At 31.4% G+C, this 17,318-nt stretch overlaps 2 protein-coding genes across 5 annotated transcripts in view; one reads left to right on the top strand and one right to left on the bottom strand.

Moving 5' to 3' along the window:
- Positions 1 to 17,318, bottom strand: part of LOC136978464 (TBCC domain-containing protein 1-like) — a 94,984-nt gene that overhangs the window by 75,370 nt on the left and 2,296 nt on the right. The gene's annotated exons all lie outside the window — the stretch shown is intronic.
- On the top strand, positions 1,062 to 16,717 carry LOC136978460 (scoloptoxin SSD14-like). 4 transcript variants are annotated; one of them, XM_067274166.1, is made up of 11 exons: positions 1,062 to 1,211; positions 11,604 to 11,834; positions 11,912 to 12,034; positions 12,104 to 12,201; positions 12,610 to 12,805; positions 12,941 to 13,107; positions 13,223 to 13,512; positions 13,591 to 13,781; positions 14,127 to 14,367; positions 15,800 to 15,913; positions 15,983 to 16,717. In XM_067274166.1, the coding sequence occupies exons 1-11, from the start codon at positions 1,084 to 1,086 to the stop codon at positions 16,130 to 16,132; spliced, it is 1,929 nt and encodes a 642-aa protein (XP_067130267.1). In that variant the 5' UTR covers positions 1,062 to 1,083; the 3' UTR covers positions 16,133 to 16,717. The 4 variants fall into 4 exon arrangements, with proteins under 4 accessions (XP_067130267.1, XP_067130268.1, XP_067130271.1 ...); XM_067274167.1 differs by having other exon boundaries at positions 14,127 to 14,371; positions 15,804 to 15,913; XM_067274170.1 differs by lacking the exon at positions 1,062 to 1,211 and adding an exon at positions 4,072 to 4,192.

Genomic DNA, 17,318 nt, shown 5'->3' with positions numbered 1-17,318 from the left:
CGTTATACTGTACACAGGCCTAGACGAACCGAAAATTTAGAAACTTGGCAAGGATATTTCTATATATGGGGCATTGATTGTTAAATTTTAGTGGTTAAAGGTGGAGGGGTTGAGTAGTTAACGAATGCCAGCCTTTTCATATTATATAATAATACATTTATTAATATAATTTTCCTTATAAAACACGGGTGATTTCTATTAGAAATTATTATATGTCTGTGCTTGTTACGTAGTTAATAACCGTGTGTTTAGAAGCACAGAAGACACGAGACAGTTCTTAACGAATAACTGACGAAACAATTAGCAAAATACAATTGATGTGTGTTATAATTGAGCTAGATTTAGTTATGTGACCTTAATAAAATAGATTAAGTTTCTCTTCCCCTTAATTAGAAATGAATAATAGGAAATTTGCACATATTTTGCGGCATACCTCATAACCCATTTTCTGATTAATAATGATTCATATTTTATGTAACATAAAACATTTTAACAGTTAATAACTTTGACAATAAAGGACTCAAGTTGAATATTTGTCATTTTAATATCTTATCTACTGTACTTTATTCAACTGTAATAATCACCCCACGCGTAGTACAGACGTGTATATTGTGTACTGTAAAATACAGTAACTATCCCTATAAACAGGGACCACCTGTGATTATTAATACTAAAATTGTAAATTACATATGCAGTTCTAGTATTAATATATAATCACACATTGACCCCCCTGGTTATAATGTGCACACAAGAAAACAAAACAAACGAGGGAGTTACTTTATATATAACCACTTCTGGGTCAATTTGGTAAAATATAACACAATTTAAGAGGGGAAAACACATACAAGAAATGGTTAACTGACTGTTGAGCCATCCTTTATTATAATATAATAATTAAATAATTAAAGTAAATACACAGATACAGAGGTTAGGTATTGGTATTTAGAGTAATGATGACAAAGTAGAATTTTTTTTTCTTTTTCAATCGAGCGAATGAACTTTAGACTTATGTAAACAACCAATGAGAGCGAACAGGTATGTGACATTGCTTGTCTGCAAAGTGAAGATTGTATTATATTAGACATGGTCGAAAAACAACGAAGCCGTGTAACGAGTTACGATGTTACGAACAACGAAATTAAAACCAACAAATCAAATAAAAACGAAGACGAGCGAATCGAAGAGAATTTTATAGAATTTTTTAAATGGAGGTAAACATTTTATTATATATATAACGTATTTAAATATATACTACTGTACTCAAAACACCCGTCGGTAGCGTTTTATGTGTCTTCCAAAAACCACCTACTTAATTTATCGTTAGAAATAAAAGGGGTGGCCCCCAAATCAGTTAATCCACCAACTTTGTAACTAATTGAATTGCTCAACAATGCACGGTTAAACACTACGAATACATTTATATTTATTTAGAAGTGATTATGAATTATTTTTTTTTTTTACATATAAGGGCCAATGACACTGGTTTTATATTACCTGTCCTGCTACAAGGCATGTTTTGAAGTGTCATTTATATTAAACACTTATAACCTGTGTTATGGGGTGATTTGTGTGTTGCATCCCCAGAGGCTTCACGTTAATTTACTTCTCTGTTTTAATTATAATTAATTTAAACTGTTAATACAGCATTAGAAATATATTCGATGAAATATATTTTTAATGTTAAATTTCCTGTTCGTCAATACTCGTTCTAAACAAGAAGTTATAAAGATTTTACCTTGAAAAATTTCTAAGAAATTTTGTCAGATGTATTATTTAATTCTTTAAAAATATATAAATATACACTCATATCAGATATAACTTGATGTAATCAGGATACCATTACGAACACCGTGCTACTAGAAAATATATTTTTAAAAATCCTACAACGAGTTGCATAACTTTCCCGGTAACAAGGTTAAAATTGTATATGGTGCCATTTATTTCACAATTTTTTATACTATTAATTATTATATAATGGAGGCAAAGACTCATTTTATATAGAAAATTGTAAAGTTCGAATTCACTCGAAATGCGACACGTCACCGTCTCTATCTCTCTACCCCCTCGACCTTTAACCTCCAAAATTTAACAGGGTCGACACACCTAATGCGTGAACCTCCCGATAAAATTTCAGAAATTTTCGACAAAAGACACAGGAGTTATTAAGCTTTAAAGAGGGTGAACGAATTTGTGCCTTTTCAATACTTTCCCTTTGTTACAGGTTACACAATTGAGCCGGGAATTAATATATATTATAAATATATAAATAAAAACTTTATTTTTTTCTTAAATATGTAACATTTTTACATCGAAAACTCATTAAAAAGTGAAGTGAGTCAAACGATTACGAGAACAATAATAATAATTATTTTTTAATATCAGCCTTTTATGGTTGCAGCTGTAAGTACTAAAATAATATTTTTAATGCTTCTACTGACGTAAATGAATATTTAATATCGAATAAATAGTTTTTAATTGCATTTAACTAACTGTAAACGGGGCTTAATAAAAATTTCTGCAATAATACCAATCTGTTTTGTAGTGTAAATGTTAGTTAAGAACCTGGAGATAAAAGTAGAATTAATTTGTTAAAATTAAACCACTAATAATTAGGTTGGGTGTTTATAATTGACTCTGGAATACTAAAAATGGGGAGGACAGGTGTTAATGTATAAGACATTACAGTAAGAAGGAGGCTAGCAGACAAGGTTATTTAAGGATCAATTTTCTGCAGCAATTACAAAGTATTCCATACTTTTCAGGGGTGTAGACAACTCTGTAGCGTACATACAACGTTTAAACCAAAGCATCAACACCCAATTGTGGTTGCTCTACTTTAATAAATGATTCAGGTCAAAGTCAAGATATTAATTAAAATCTTTTTTTTTTACTATATAATTTTCAAAATATTATTATTCCAGTTTATAAACAACTCGTATAGGACACAGTAGAAAATCCTGCATCTAAAAATAGCATCCTTTCTATTCTAGAACAGTGATTAATGCGTGAGAAATGGGGGTGACCGGATGAGGATATGATGTCATTTATAATTCGATTTATCTTAAAGGTGTTTACAAGATTGGAAAATGATTGTAAAATCAATAATTGGGATGCTACTTAATTAAAGTTATGAATAATTCATTAAGAATAAGCATTACGTAGCAAAGGATTCGAAGGGTTTCTATTGTTTCATGAATAATCATTACTTAATAAAGGACTCGAAAACAGTAATTACTTGAAAGATTCGAAGGATTATTACTTAATGAGGGACGTGAATAGAATAATTATTCAATAAATATTCGAAAAATAATAGGGTTCGTATATAGATTTTTAAAAATTAAGTCGAAGAATGCCTCCATTCAAATCCTTTGTTAAACGATGTAACATACAAATGGTGCCAGAACTGATGAACCAGTTTTCACTTTTCTTAGTAAAAACAACTACGATTATACTTAAAAAAACAGGTTTTAAACAAGATAATTTGATAAAATGAAGTATTTGAAAACGAGGAAAGGCACACCCGGACAGAACGGTATATTGACTTTTTTACGTCACACCCACTGGTAATGGTTACAATACACGTAAACATAAACCACCAGTCGTTTTTATTTGTGGTTTATTGGTTTACCACTAAAATATACATAAAAAGTATATCAGTCCCTCAAATTTTTACTTTCCGGACTCTGTTATCTATAAGTACCCGCAAATTAAGCTTTTTGCCATTCTGTAATAACTAAAAATATAAAAACTAGCACAACAGATGGCGCCACACACAAATTTCTAAATGTTGCCGGGAAAGTTAAGCAACTCGTTGCTGGATTTTTACATCGCGTATTTAGATAAATTACCATTACACCATGATTAAACACATTTTCAAATACGTTAGTTTACAACCCTCAAACAAATAAAACTGGCGTATTATTTAGTGTAATAAAAGTAATTAATTTAAATTATACTTCTGTTTCCTTGGAATATTATAATTATGAAACGTGTAAAGATTTAATAATACATTTTTTTTTCTTTTTTTGTAAGAATTCCTATTAAGAAATTAAAGTAGTAGGCGTGTAGGCGTGGTACAGCAGCAGTAGCAGCAATATAAAATCGACTTGTTATTGATGCTGTGTATTCATTAATACAGAACTGTAGTGTAGTAAACCTTATTTATTAACATGCAGGTTTATCAGGATGAAAAGTAAGCAAAGTTTTTCTCGTATATTTACGTGTATAATCTCTTGTATATTAGAATTTAAAAGAGAAATTGTCATAGGAATTGTTAGAAGGTTTTTTATATAATTAATGATTTATATTTTACTTAAGTTGCTGTCGTAAAACGTCTACAGGTTAGATTATTTTTTTTACGCAATTTTAAAAGGAAAGTATTACATTATTTATAAAATAATAATGTAATTCAAATACTTTTATTTCTATTATTTACTTATTTTTTGGTTGAAAAATGATTGTTATTGGTGTTTGTTAACGTTTTAATTGAATGCTTAACATGCAGTTTTATTCACTTTTAATGTAAATAATATAAAATTATAAATATTTCTCATATTCAAAATGTATTATTATATTTAAATAATAATATTAGTGAATGGGCATAGAAGAATATTCTTTCAGTGAAAAGGTTAGAAACCACTTCCACTGCCGTACTTAGCCATTCCTGTACCCTGTGCATTAATTTTCAGTTAGGTCCCTTAATTAATTTAGATTTTGGAAAATAATAAAACAAAATACATTTATTTTGGGCCCCCCTTCCAAGTGGGCCTGTGCGGATGCACCTGTTGCACCTGCCTATTTATGGCACTGACCGCTTCTATATACAGACAGATACTAGTGTGATACGTGAATAGACATTTATATGTATTAAAGTCAAAATATATATTTATGCATGTATGTATGTACACTAGGTATAGAGTTTTATGCATTAAATGTATCTGCACAAAATTTAGTATGAATATTCTTTAACACATAAAAAAAAATATAGTGAGGAACCCCACTTCTAACACCACCCCTAAAGCCTCTTAACTTACAGCAATTTTTTGTATTTTGTAGTGTCATTATTGTAAACACTCTGGTCAATTTTTCATCGCCCTCCTCTAATCCACGTCATCAATCTCACTCCTCCTCAAAAACCCAAGCAATAGGGCACAATTTATACATGGAAACTTCTGTATTGTTTGTATACATTTTTACAGAATATAAGCCACTTTAATAAATATTAAACAACTAAAAACAAGGAAAATAAACGATCCTATAAGAAAAGGCAAAATATTCCTTCAAAAGTCTTCGAGAATGAAAGGAGATTATGGATGACTCGTATAATGTTGCCCAACTAAACATGTCTCGTGGGAAGTGGTTAACTCCTGTGTGTTGTAACAAAGACGAACGATGAAAATATATAATTCCCGATCGATACGAGGCATAAAATAATTTGATTTTTCAAAAACTACTCCCCCCCGTTTCTCAACAGGGGAATTTCGGTTTGGTGTCAACTTACACGAGTAATTGCTCCAGCGGTGTGTGTGTGTGTGTGTCCAGAGATTGGAAACTAGCTGCGTAAATGGCCTTTTGGGAAAATTAAAATTATTACTAGCTCCGAATTGATTATGAAATATTACCGTGGTATAATTAGTTGCAAATTATCAACTCTTTATTCTCTGATGCAAGATGTTAAATGGTGAAAGGGTAATTAAAAATGATTTATCGGTTTATTTATTATTAGTAATTCAATGGCATTTGACAGGGGTGAAGTAGAGTTGTTTATCTAATATTCCAGCCTCGTACTTTTGATAAAATAACAATTGTATTTTATAATATTCACGTAGTTTAGCATGTGGAAGAGGGACGACGAGATAGGAGAGGATGATTGACAAGAGTGGAAAGCGAGAAGGTATCATTTCAAATTACGTAACTTACAATCTAAAACGGAAGTTCATATATAGTTAATCGGAGCCTCCTACCCCTTATCTTTCCATATATTATTTTATCTTTCATCTATCTAACTCTGTTCTCGAGACTAAAGAAGGACAGACAGACTATTCTAGTGTATTGTTTTTGCAATGCTAGGAAACAATATCAAACAATTGGTAAGGAGATAGAGCCTGAGAAAATAGGAAAATGGTGTAAAGATGTGGATAGACGGTAAGAAGAAACAATTTACATTAAGGTTATTCTGAAAGACTCACGATTTGATAGATACGTACTGTACCATGTGTTCAGTAGTATCACTTGATATTAATCAATATTCAAATTCGGATGGTAGAGTTGTACAGGGGAATACTTAATTAAAAAAGAATACTGTTAAATATAGGAATATTTCAATAACAATTATATTAAGTACTACGTATTTTTAAAACTCGAAACCACTTCTTCCTGTGTTTACAACAATTACACCTGAAAGACGGTTATAAATTTAACATATTTATTCAATACAAAGATTTTTGCTTCTTTTAAGAAAATCTATTCGGGGAAAGAATTGGTTTCTTTCATTGGTCTGATTGTTTATTCTAGAATATCTTACCACAAACATTGTAGGGAATTAACTCTTATTTGTAGAGCACTTCTATGTATTTCTTGTCCACATCGATTCGATTCGAAATATGTTTGAAGAGAATAATTGCCACATCTTATTTTTCTACGTCCATTAAATTCTTTTTTGCAAAGTGTTTTAGCAAATGGCTCTTGTAACAAATGATATTTACACTCAACTTATTGGGTTGGTAAGTTTAAAAGCAATTACATTTGGTACACAATCGTAAAAAGAAACAAAATATAGCGTATTGTCAAGATTAAAGGAGACGTTGTAAAATATAAAATAAATAATTCGATAGATATACAAAACACCTAAAGAAATACAAAAAAGTTTGGAGGTTTTCTCTATAATGTGCGTGAGGGGACACGATTTTCTTCACCCATTTTAAAGCTTAATAACTCGTGTGCCTTTTGCCGAAAATGTCTAGAATTTTGCAGGGAAGTTTGTGTATTAGAGGGATCGACGATACTAAATTTTGGTAGTTAAAGGTCGAGGGAGTGAGGAGATAAAGGGGATCACGTATCGTTTCTCGACTCGGATTTAATGAAGATTTTACTCATTTACGATGTACTTTTCTATATTGTGTACATTGTGTTTACAATAATTAACAACCAAAAAGGTTTTAAAATTGAATATCATAACAGATTTTAATACTTTACGACCGATGTAAATTTTCTATTGTAAATGCATTATATTGTAACACCCTAATGTTTGAGTGTGTCAGTCAATAGAAAATTCCTTATAAACATAAGTGTATCACTTCGTAATAATTATAAATTGAAAGGGTTATTTATGAAGAAAACAGAGGTCAAGGTATCTAAGTGTTTACCACCTCCTTGAAGAGATGGTAAACACTTAGATACACACAAAACTGAAATCGATTCGTTGATTAGGGTATAAAGATCCTTAATTAAGAGATACAAAGAGGTAATAGAAGATTCTCTGTTCTTAACTGATATAATACTTAGTACTTGAAATGAAAATTAAAACGGGAATCTTCAATTTCAATCCGTTCTAAAGTTTACGAAGGTTTTAAGTTTGGTGTATTTGTATACGGCTACCTCCCGGGAGGAACTAGCCCCTATTTAGGTGTTTATAAGGTGAAGAAAATGCGGAAAACTCCACATAAAATCGTGCGTGTGAACCCACGATTTTTCGGGATATTTCATGTAATTTTCCTCATTTTTTAATGCGATTTTACTTTAATTCTTTTTCTATCCTCTCGTACTACTTCCGTGAACTTTCTGTTTATTAGTGACAATTTTGAAGCCGAGTTTATTGGCTTAATTGGAACATTGCACGCTTTCACACCGACCAGACATCACTTTTTCGTTATTTTTTGATCACGACAAGTATAAAAATGATTCCAAATTGGTGTGCAAGCCTGAAACATCTGACGAGAAATTATCTTCGTCCTCTTTTCTGTGACCTTTTTATAAATAATTTTCAAAACACAATAATGAGGAGCTTAGTTCTAATCTTTAAAAATACCTAGGAATTAATATAGTTTATCATCACATTAGGGATTAGTTTCTAATTTCATGTAGTTTAAGAAAAAATTCATCCTAGTTAGTGATGTAACACCGTGTAGTCTAGTATAAGGGTGGGTTATTGATAAATAAACAGGGTCAGACCGTATCGTCGATAACAGGAGGAGACGAGAATCCCATTCACAGAAGACGTAAGTAGGACTCTCACCACTTCCTGTTCCAAATTTCATATATTCCTTTCTCTCGTATATGGAAGGAAAATAGAAAACACTAGATAAAATGTACTGAACAATTTCCGTTCTATATTCTAACCTTTCTTTAACTTTAAGGAGTAATTCATTGTAAAATTATAATAATGCAGTAAGTAGCAAGGGGGGGTGCAAAATATACGAGAGACGATGCCATTAATACATGGCTCCGTGTTATCGTATAAGACACATTTATTAACCCTCTCTTAACAATTATAAGTTAATTCTGAGGTGAATCTTATTCAATTGTGAGAAAGAATATAGAGAAAATACAGTTAAATTCTGTCCTACCCCTTCAAATTCTGAAAAATTTCGGGAGGGAATGAAGTAACCATTCTTAGCTCTCCATCCTCCCAGATGGAGGGATGATAAGAGAACTGAAAATTAAAATTTAATTATCAAAACGTAGTATTAAAAATACATCAGTTAATAATACTAAAAAGGTATAGTAAACAATAATTATTACTCATCTAAAAAAAATGAATTTAATATTTAAGTTTATCGTTTATCATATTCTTACAATCAATTCTAATGATGATTTGTTTTCTAATTTATCCATTTCCTCGTTATCTTTCATTCACACTTCCTAATATCGCAGCATCACTTGAAGTGCTTACGACAATTCCGTTTCTGTTGACTTCTCTCGTCAAATTTTTGTAGAAAAAAGGGTGTTTTTTTGATTTTACAATTGTAGAAGGAGGGTTATAACAGTTGTAAATCGAATTTTTTCCTATTATACTTGAAAAACATGGAATAAAATTGATATTTGAATAACAAAATGAGGGAGGAATGTTTTAAAATTTATCATTTATCTCGACAATTTTTACGTATTACGTTCCCCTCTTCCCTTGATAAGATAAAATTCTTTCACGCTGAAGCTTAAACAAAGAATTTTATTATAATTCTTAAGTTTAGGTGGGTATTTCCCAACCTTTCGCAATCTGTAAGGCGTGGGAATACCTTAAAGGGGGGTCGCGACCTACTGGTTGTTAATTAAACGCGTGTAATCCTATCTTATATGTCTGAAAATAACGTTATTTTCTAACGTAATATAACGAAATAAATCCTAAATGGTTATAACTAAATATGGCATTATAAATCTTCCACCCACATTCAATAATACCGCATCAACTCTTTAAGCACTCAATGCACACTTGACTAAATTTAGTTAATAGTGATTTGATCTGTTTAAGTAATTGTTACGAATGACTCACGTTTTCAGACTTGGCAAGGGAACAACAACAGAAAAAAGTATTAAAAAAATTAATAATAAATAAATAGAAAAGGTGGGGTGAGCGTAACGTAGAGTTTTTACCTTAACGACGACAACGCGGGCGATTCGCCCCCCGTGTGAATCACCTTTGTTTCCATAGGCCATTATCCGTTCCTCTGTGACGTCACAGCTACCGGTGACGTCGAGGTAGGAAGGGAAGGATGGAGGCGCTGAGATCGAGAGAGTTAGCTTTTTAAAAGAACGGAATCAATCCTTGTATAAGGTTGAAGTATGTTAAGGTTATGGCTTGTTTAAGGTGGAAGAAAAAGCTTTTAATAGCGGTTAAGGAGCCCATAGGGTAAGCATTTTGCAAAATTCTCATCCCATCTGTTTATTTTTAATACAGAACCGCTTGTAAGAAAACTTAATTTACGGTTCTCGTCCGGTTAACAGACGTTCGAACCACCCTTTACGCGAAATACTGGTTTAACTATGGAGAGGAAGGTGTATAATTTAAGACACAAACTAGGATAGAATTCTATTTTTAATTATTATTATTATTATTATTTTAAAAAAGGAAAGAAATAGGACGAGAAAATATTAAAATAGCAATTTAAAACATTTCGCTCGCACAGAATGGCTATTTTGTAAAGTAAGGAGCTTAAATTCTGATCAAAATTAACGATGAGTGGTTGTTGGCAACGGTACAGCAAGTGTGTGTCCGTGTGTCTGTTCGTGCTATTTATTTTTACTTCCGAGCTATAATAGTCACCATATTTTTCTTGTCTTTAACAGGTGATAAGAGTTACAAAAAATGTAAAATAAATAATAATCTAGGTAACAGCTATCTACCGTTAGTTCCTGTGTCGAAGTTAATATTGTTTTTTTTAAGTGATATTTTATCGTTATTGATAAAACATATCGAGACATAATTGTTGTAATTTAAAAAATATTCGTAAATATAATTTCTCTAGAATAATTCTAGAAGGATGAAGTAGAAATTTGGGGAGTTTTTTTTACAGAAAAATCAAGTTAAATATTGTAAAAATTAATACAGAATTTAGTTCTTACGATCTGGAATAAATTCTAGGACAGATGGGGGAAGTGTGGGGAAAATTATCTCCCCGAAATTCCCCCAAATTACGTTAAAATCGATTCTAAATTTATCCTTTACCATGTAAAAAAGAAGTCCTGCTCTTTTTCGATAAGGTTTACGAACAGTTGACCCGTATTTATTTATAACGCCTCAGCTCAATACCTTCTACAGGAACTATAAGGTAAATTATACCTTGATTCTTTCGATACTAACCTGCCGTCTCAGAAAAACGCTGTATTAAACTTTGGTGTACCAGGAATACAGAAACAATACTGGACCACTCTGTACCGATGATGTAATTTTATCAAAGATAATTTAATCGTATTAAAAACAGTCATTTAGATAGCACTTTGATCCTATAACCGTTAACTGGATACCTGTTGGTGACCTGTTGGTGACCTATAAGTGACCGGTTAAAGGTCAGGTTATATGGTATTTCCTGTAAACTTTGAACGTCTGGTTTTAAAAAAATATATATATAATTAATTAAATTACATTTTCTATTTACTTTGATTAATGATGTTACACGAAAATTTCGTTTTTGGCAGTCAGAATGTTACGAATTATAGTAATTAATCATAAAGCCACGTGCCTGGCACCAAGTTCTCTATCGTATTACGTATTTTTAATGTTGATCGGTGTATTTTTATGTAATTTAGCTGTTGAAATGATTAATTTTCTTTAACGCAGTCTTTAATTAATAATATTCAATTATATATTGACGACGAGGGCCCTTTTCTTTGTTGGTATTTGTTCAAAGTATGGGCTATCTTGTATTATCCCCACAATGCTTAATATAAAGGTGTGTATCAAAGGTGAACGTTAATCCTGTACAGAGAGACATACTAAACTTACAGAAATGCACGCAGATAATTACAGATTATAATATATAATTTATGTTTAAATTGTTTATATCAAACAATGAAAAGAAGGAAGAAAGGTGAAGGCTAAATGAATCGAGTGTCACAATACTTTATGACTTACGAAGCGAGAAAAACATTTAAATGACTTTTATTTTCAGACTTAATCTCTCTAAACGTGGTAAAATCTGTTTCGGAGTGTTAGCATTTATCGTATTATTACTACTGTCCGGATTTATAAGTTATTTTGTGCTGACATGGAATTCGAAACCATCGAAAGACAGTGATGAGGGAAGCTTCGATCAGCTCTACAAACCTTCTAATTCCGAGTTAGGTATTTACGAGCGTGCAGCTATAAGTACAGACACGAAACCATGTGCAGCAATAGGGAAGTAAGTCCGTATACAAGTAAAATATTCGTATATAAAAAGATTTGTTAGTAAATAATTATTTAAATAATTATTTTTAGAGATATTCTAAAGAAAAATGGGAATGCAGTCGAAACAGCCATCGCTACTTTAGTGTGTATGGGTGCCGTAAATAGCCACAGTATGGGATTAGGAGGTGGATTTATCATGACTATTTACGATAAGTAAGTGAATATAACTCTTATACTGTTCTTTTTATTTCGTTTAACTGTATTATTTTACGTCGACTGTAGGAAGGAAGACGTTGTGAGTGTGTTAGATGCTAGAGAAATAGCACCAGAAGCTGCATCAGAAAACATGTTTAATGGAGATCCGACACGTTCTCAGATGGGTAAATTCGATGTAACGATGTTAAACTTTATAATTATACGATTAAATGTATTTATATTAGCAATAATTCGATTTCTTTTGAGCCGTATCGACGATGGAGCGAGGATTTTTTGATGATGATGTGTCGAGTTTTTAAATAATCCACTCCAAATTCGAGATTGGAATCGTTGTGCTTTAAATAAACCAAAACGTTTCGCTTATATTTATTGAATTTAAGTAAAAATCCTTTTAACATCTGACTCATTTCGTGACTCACCAATGTTGGCTTTGGTCTTCGAGTCGACTTTTTTCGGGGTCAAATTGTATTGTTTACAACGTAAAAAAACAATTAATTATTTAAGATTTAAATGATTTTATACCACAAAAATGAGAGAATTATATTGATTTTTTAAAATATATTTAACTACAGATGGATTAGCAGTTGCTGTACCAGGAGAACTGTCGGGTTACGAAGCAGCATATAACAGATATAAAGGAAATTTGACGTGGAAAGAATTATTTACACCAACCATTGAATTGTGTAGAAAAGGGTTTGAAGTCACTCGGCATTTGGCAATGGCGTTAGAAGAAACTCGCGATATTGTATTAAATGAAACGACTTTGAGGTAGGTAGTGCGTAAAATAATACATCACAAAACCATAAAACCGTGAAAGTACTTATAAAAATAACCTCCATGTACACAGCTGATACACGATGATAGACCTATTCAGTATATTGAAACTGTTATTTAATTTTACAGGAATGTTTATTTTAATAACGAAACAGGAGACCTGTACAAAGAAGGGGAAATAATGACAAGATTAGATCTAGCAGACACTTTGGAAAAGATAGCAAATTCTAATTCTGATATTCTTTACGGACGTGGAGAGACACAAAGAAAATTTCTGCAAGACATCGCAAATTACGGTAAATTATCAAGTATTTTACATACAGCATGGACTTTTCCGTATGCAGTATTTATCCAAGGACAATGTATTTACACAAATGGAGACTTTATAATTAGCAAATTTTCTATTTTCAGGAGGAATTATAACCGAGAACGATATGCTAAAGTATACGCCAGTTTGGAGGAAACCCACTAAAATTTCATTAAATAATGGTTTTACAGTCTACAGCGCTCCACCCCCAGGAAGTGGATGTTTATTATCTTACATGCTTAATGTTTTGGATGGTTACAATTTAACGAAAGAAGCCAACTGGAAAAACTTGGATCAAATTTCTTTAACGTTTCATCGAGCATTAGAAACGTTTAAATTTGCATACGCTCAAAGAATGAATCTAGAACAGAGCGATGACCATTCCGTCAAACAGGTATCCTTCTCAATACTTTGCCTCTTTTTATGCTTATTGAATCGGCAATCATTTTGATATTAATTCTTCTTATTTTAGACTGTTAAAAATTTACAAAGTAAAAGTTACGCCGATCAAACTCGCGCAAAAATCTACGATACTAAAACTATTCACGATCCGGAATATTACGGATTCAAACAATACGTGAAAGAAGATGGAGGAACGGGACATTTATCAGTTATATCACCGAGTGGAGATGCTGTATCGGTAACCAGCTCCATTAATTTATAGTGAGTTTCAGATTTTGAATATCTTAAAAGTTAATACGTGGCTAAACGTTTTCCTAATTTTGGGGTTTCCAAAAAACAAATGGAAGTAGCATCTCACATACCTGTTTATCATAATGCTTTCGTTATATTAAGTATGCTAAGCATATTGTTGCCTTTATAACTGAGCATACTGTCTCCTTTACATCCATTCTCTTGTTTCTTACTGTCAAACTATCTATGAAGTATTCACGTTTCTCTCGTGTTTTCTATCAAAATCGCTTCTTCTGTCATCTTCCTCCTGTTCTTTCCCTTAAGAATAAATTAAGAAATGAAATTTAAAACACAATTATTTTTCTTAATCTTTAGTTTTGGTGCGAAATTTATATCTTCTTCAACTGGCATCGTGTTGAACAATCAAATGGATGATTTTTCTCTTCCGAATATCACAAATTATTTTGGAATTCCACCCAGTGAGAGGAATCGAATTAAGCCAGGAAGAAGGCCAATGTCGTCTATGAGTCCGACTATTATCCTAGACGACAAAGGAGAGACGTGGCTGGTTATAGGAGGAAATGGAGGATCACGAATCACTAGTGGCATAGCTTTAGTAAGTAGAAATTCGAATAGATATATTTTAATAATAATAATAATAAAATAAATCTGCTTATTCAGCAATTCTCTGAAACAATTTCTCAACTTTGTGATTGCTTGTTCGCACAATTTTTCCCCGAATTTAGTTTAGGTTAGAAGCTTCAAATTTCCTTAATGTCTTCTATAAAAGATACCGTAGAATTTTGTTTAAACCAGCGCATTCTTTAGTTTGATGTAAATTCAAGTTTTAAATGATATTAATTACAATCGCGATTCTAAATGTGTACTTTGTAAGTTATATATCATGCAGTTTACTCTTAATTGTTTTATGTCGTCACTGTAAAATAAGAAAATAATAAGTTTAACTTTTTATGTAGTAAGTAATTCAGAAATTTAAATAAATTTGAGCAAATGTTGTATTTGTCAATAAACAATATGTATCAGTAAATACATACATCTAAATTCAAACCAGCAGGACCGTCAAGAGGGAGGACTTTAGTCATTACGAAGCAATACATCTTAATTTTTCTTTTTCTACTCATTTCATCACATTGGCATACACAGCAAACTGTTTAATTTCATCACAATGGCAAACACAGCATACTGTTTCATTTCATCACAATGGCAAACACAGCATACTGTTTCATTTCATCACAGTGGCATACACAGCAAGATATTTAATTTTATCACAGTGGCATACACAGCAAACTGTTTCATCACAGTGGCATACACAGCAAACTGTTTCATCACAGTGGCATACACAGCAAGATGTTTCATTTCATCACAGTGGCATACACAGCAAACTGTTTAATTTCATCACAGTGGCATACACAGCAAGATGTTTCATTTCATCACATTGGCATACACAGAAAACTGTTTAATTTCATCACAGTGGCATACACAGCAAACTGTTTCATCACAGTGGCATACACAGCAAACTGTTTCATGACAGTGGCATACACAGCAAACTGTTTCATCACAGTGGCATACACAGCAAACTGTTTCATTTCATCACAGTGGCATACACAGCAAGATATTTAATTTTATCACAGTGGCATACACAGCAAACTGTTTTTCATGACAGTGGCATACACAGCAAACTGTTTTCATCACAGTGGCATACACAGCAAACTGTTTCATGACAGTGGCATACACAGCAAACTGTTTCATCACAGTGGCATACACAACAAGATGTTTCATTTCATCACAGTGGCATATACAGCAAACTGTTTCATCACAATGGCAAACACAGCATACTGTTTAATTTCATCACAATGACAAACACAGCAAACTGTTTAATTTCATCACAGTGGCATACACAGCAAACTGTTTCATTTCATCACAGTGGCATACACAGAGCAAGATGTTTCATTTCATCATAATAAAACAATATAATTTCAATTTCTAAATATATTTATTTAGTTATTTAATTTATTTTTGTATTTTAGATAGCAATGCAATTGTTATGGTTAGGCCAGGATGTCAAGGAAGCAATAGATATGCCTCGAGTACATCATCAGTTATTCCCAGATCATATCATTTACGAAAAAGTATTTCCTAAAGTAAGTATTACAAAATAGTCTTTTTTGAATATTACTACAAAATATGTTATAAATTAATAAATCTTGCAGGAAATTCTGAGAAAATTACAAGAATTAGGTCACGAAACCGAAGAGAACGTTGGAAGAATGTCAGTCATGATGGCAATTCATCGAAGCAAAGATGGTAAATTACACGCTAACGCCGACTATAGAAAAAATGGTAAAACTGACGGTTTTTAAGAACATAAACCAACAAAATTATATTATCGAATAAGTCTTTCATAGACACAGACGTTATTACGAATCTAAAAAAAATATACAGCAATAATTAAAGCCCAAGCGATTAATTATTTTTACGTAATTAATGTAATTGTTATGTATTTTGACGATACTATTTTTGTAAACAGAACACGTCCGTTGTAAATTATATTTTTGTAGATATTTATTTATTTATTACACATTTAAAAAGGTGTAGTTTATATTAAGGGAATTTCTATCTTTTTACATTCCTTAGAATCTATGCAAATTAGTGACATTCCAAGAAATTATATGGGAATGAACGTATAAATTATACGTTTTTAATACATCCTAATGATGTTTTATGCAAATCAAACTTGACAACGAAAGGCTTATTATTGTTTACAAATAAGTGGAATTTTATAACTGGCAGCCGGATCTTCCAGTTTATACATATGTTATGTGTTATACGAAACAATTAAATTTGTTGAATGTTCAATAAAAATACGGTTTAGTAATAATATTTGTATATAAGAACATTTTATTGTATTATAAAGAGTTGGAATAAATTAAAAAGTATATCTAGAATTATATAAATTACTTACCTTTTACACACTTGCACGAGCATTTTCTACACACCTGTAATTAATCTCCATGTAATTTACGACATATATATATGTATCCAATTTAGTTATATAAACAGTGTTAAAAATAATACAGCCACTGAGTATCGATACAAACACGTGTATATACAAACACGTGGGATGCTTTCGCATTCACGTGCTTGTAATGTCGTGTAATCACGTGTACAGGGAGGACACGTGTCTACCGCATCCATGGCATAGAAGTCTGTGGGGGTGGCTTAAAATTCTACTCAGAAAATTGTTAAAATTAATTTTGAGTATCCATCATTAATTTTTTAAATCTAATTTAATGCTAATTGTAACTTCATTCTCATTAAAATACCCAAAAAGAAAAGATTCTTTTATAAATTACACAGTACAAATTTTTTGAATCAGCTGATATAGATACGTTATGCCATCTGGTGAAATAAAAATATAACTGTCTTGTCAATAAACTGTATTTATATACGTGCATTTTAAATAATATAATATATCAGATATTATAATATTATAAATATTAATATATATAATATATATATAATTATATATATAATATATTAATTATT

This window comes from Centruroides vittatus, unplaced genomic scaffold (assembly GCF_030686945.1).
Source record: "Centruroides vittatus isolate TY-2023 unplaced genomic scaffold, ASM3068694v2 contig_538, whole genome shotgun sequence".
Lineage (NCBI taxonomy): Eukaryota > Metazoa > Arthropoda > Arachnida > Scorpiones > Buthidae > Centruroides > Centruroides vittatus.
The sequence above is the reverse complement of the archived record's forward strand: the minus strand, read 5'-3'. Positions and strand labels throughout refer to the sequence as shown.

Coding starts and splice junctions, on each gene's coding strand:
- LOC136978460 (XM_067274166.1), top strand. CDS start 1,084: ATGGTCGAAAAACAACGAAGCCGTGTAACGAGTTACGATGTTACGAAC. Junction 12,035..12,103: donor ATCATGACTATTTACGATAA/GTAAGTGAATAT, acceptor CGTCGACTGTAG/GAAGGAAGACGTTGTGAGTG. Junction 13,108..13,222: donor GCAAGACATCGCAAATTACG/GTAAATTATCAA, acceptor TTCTATTTTCAG/GAGGAATTATAACCGAGAAC.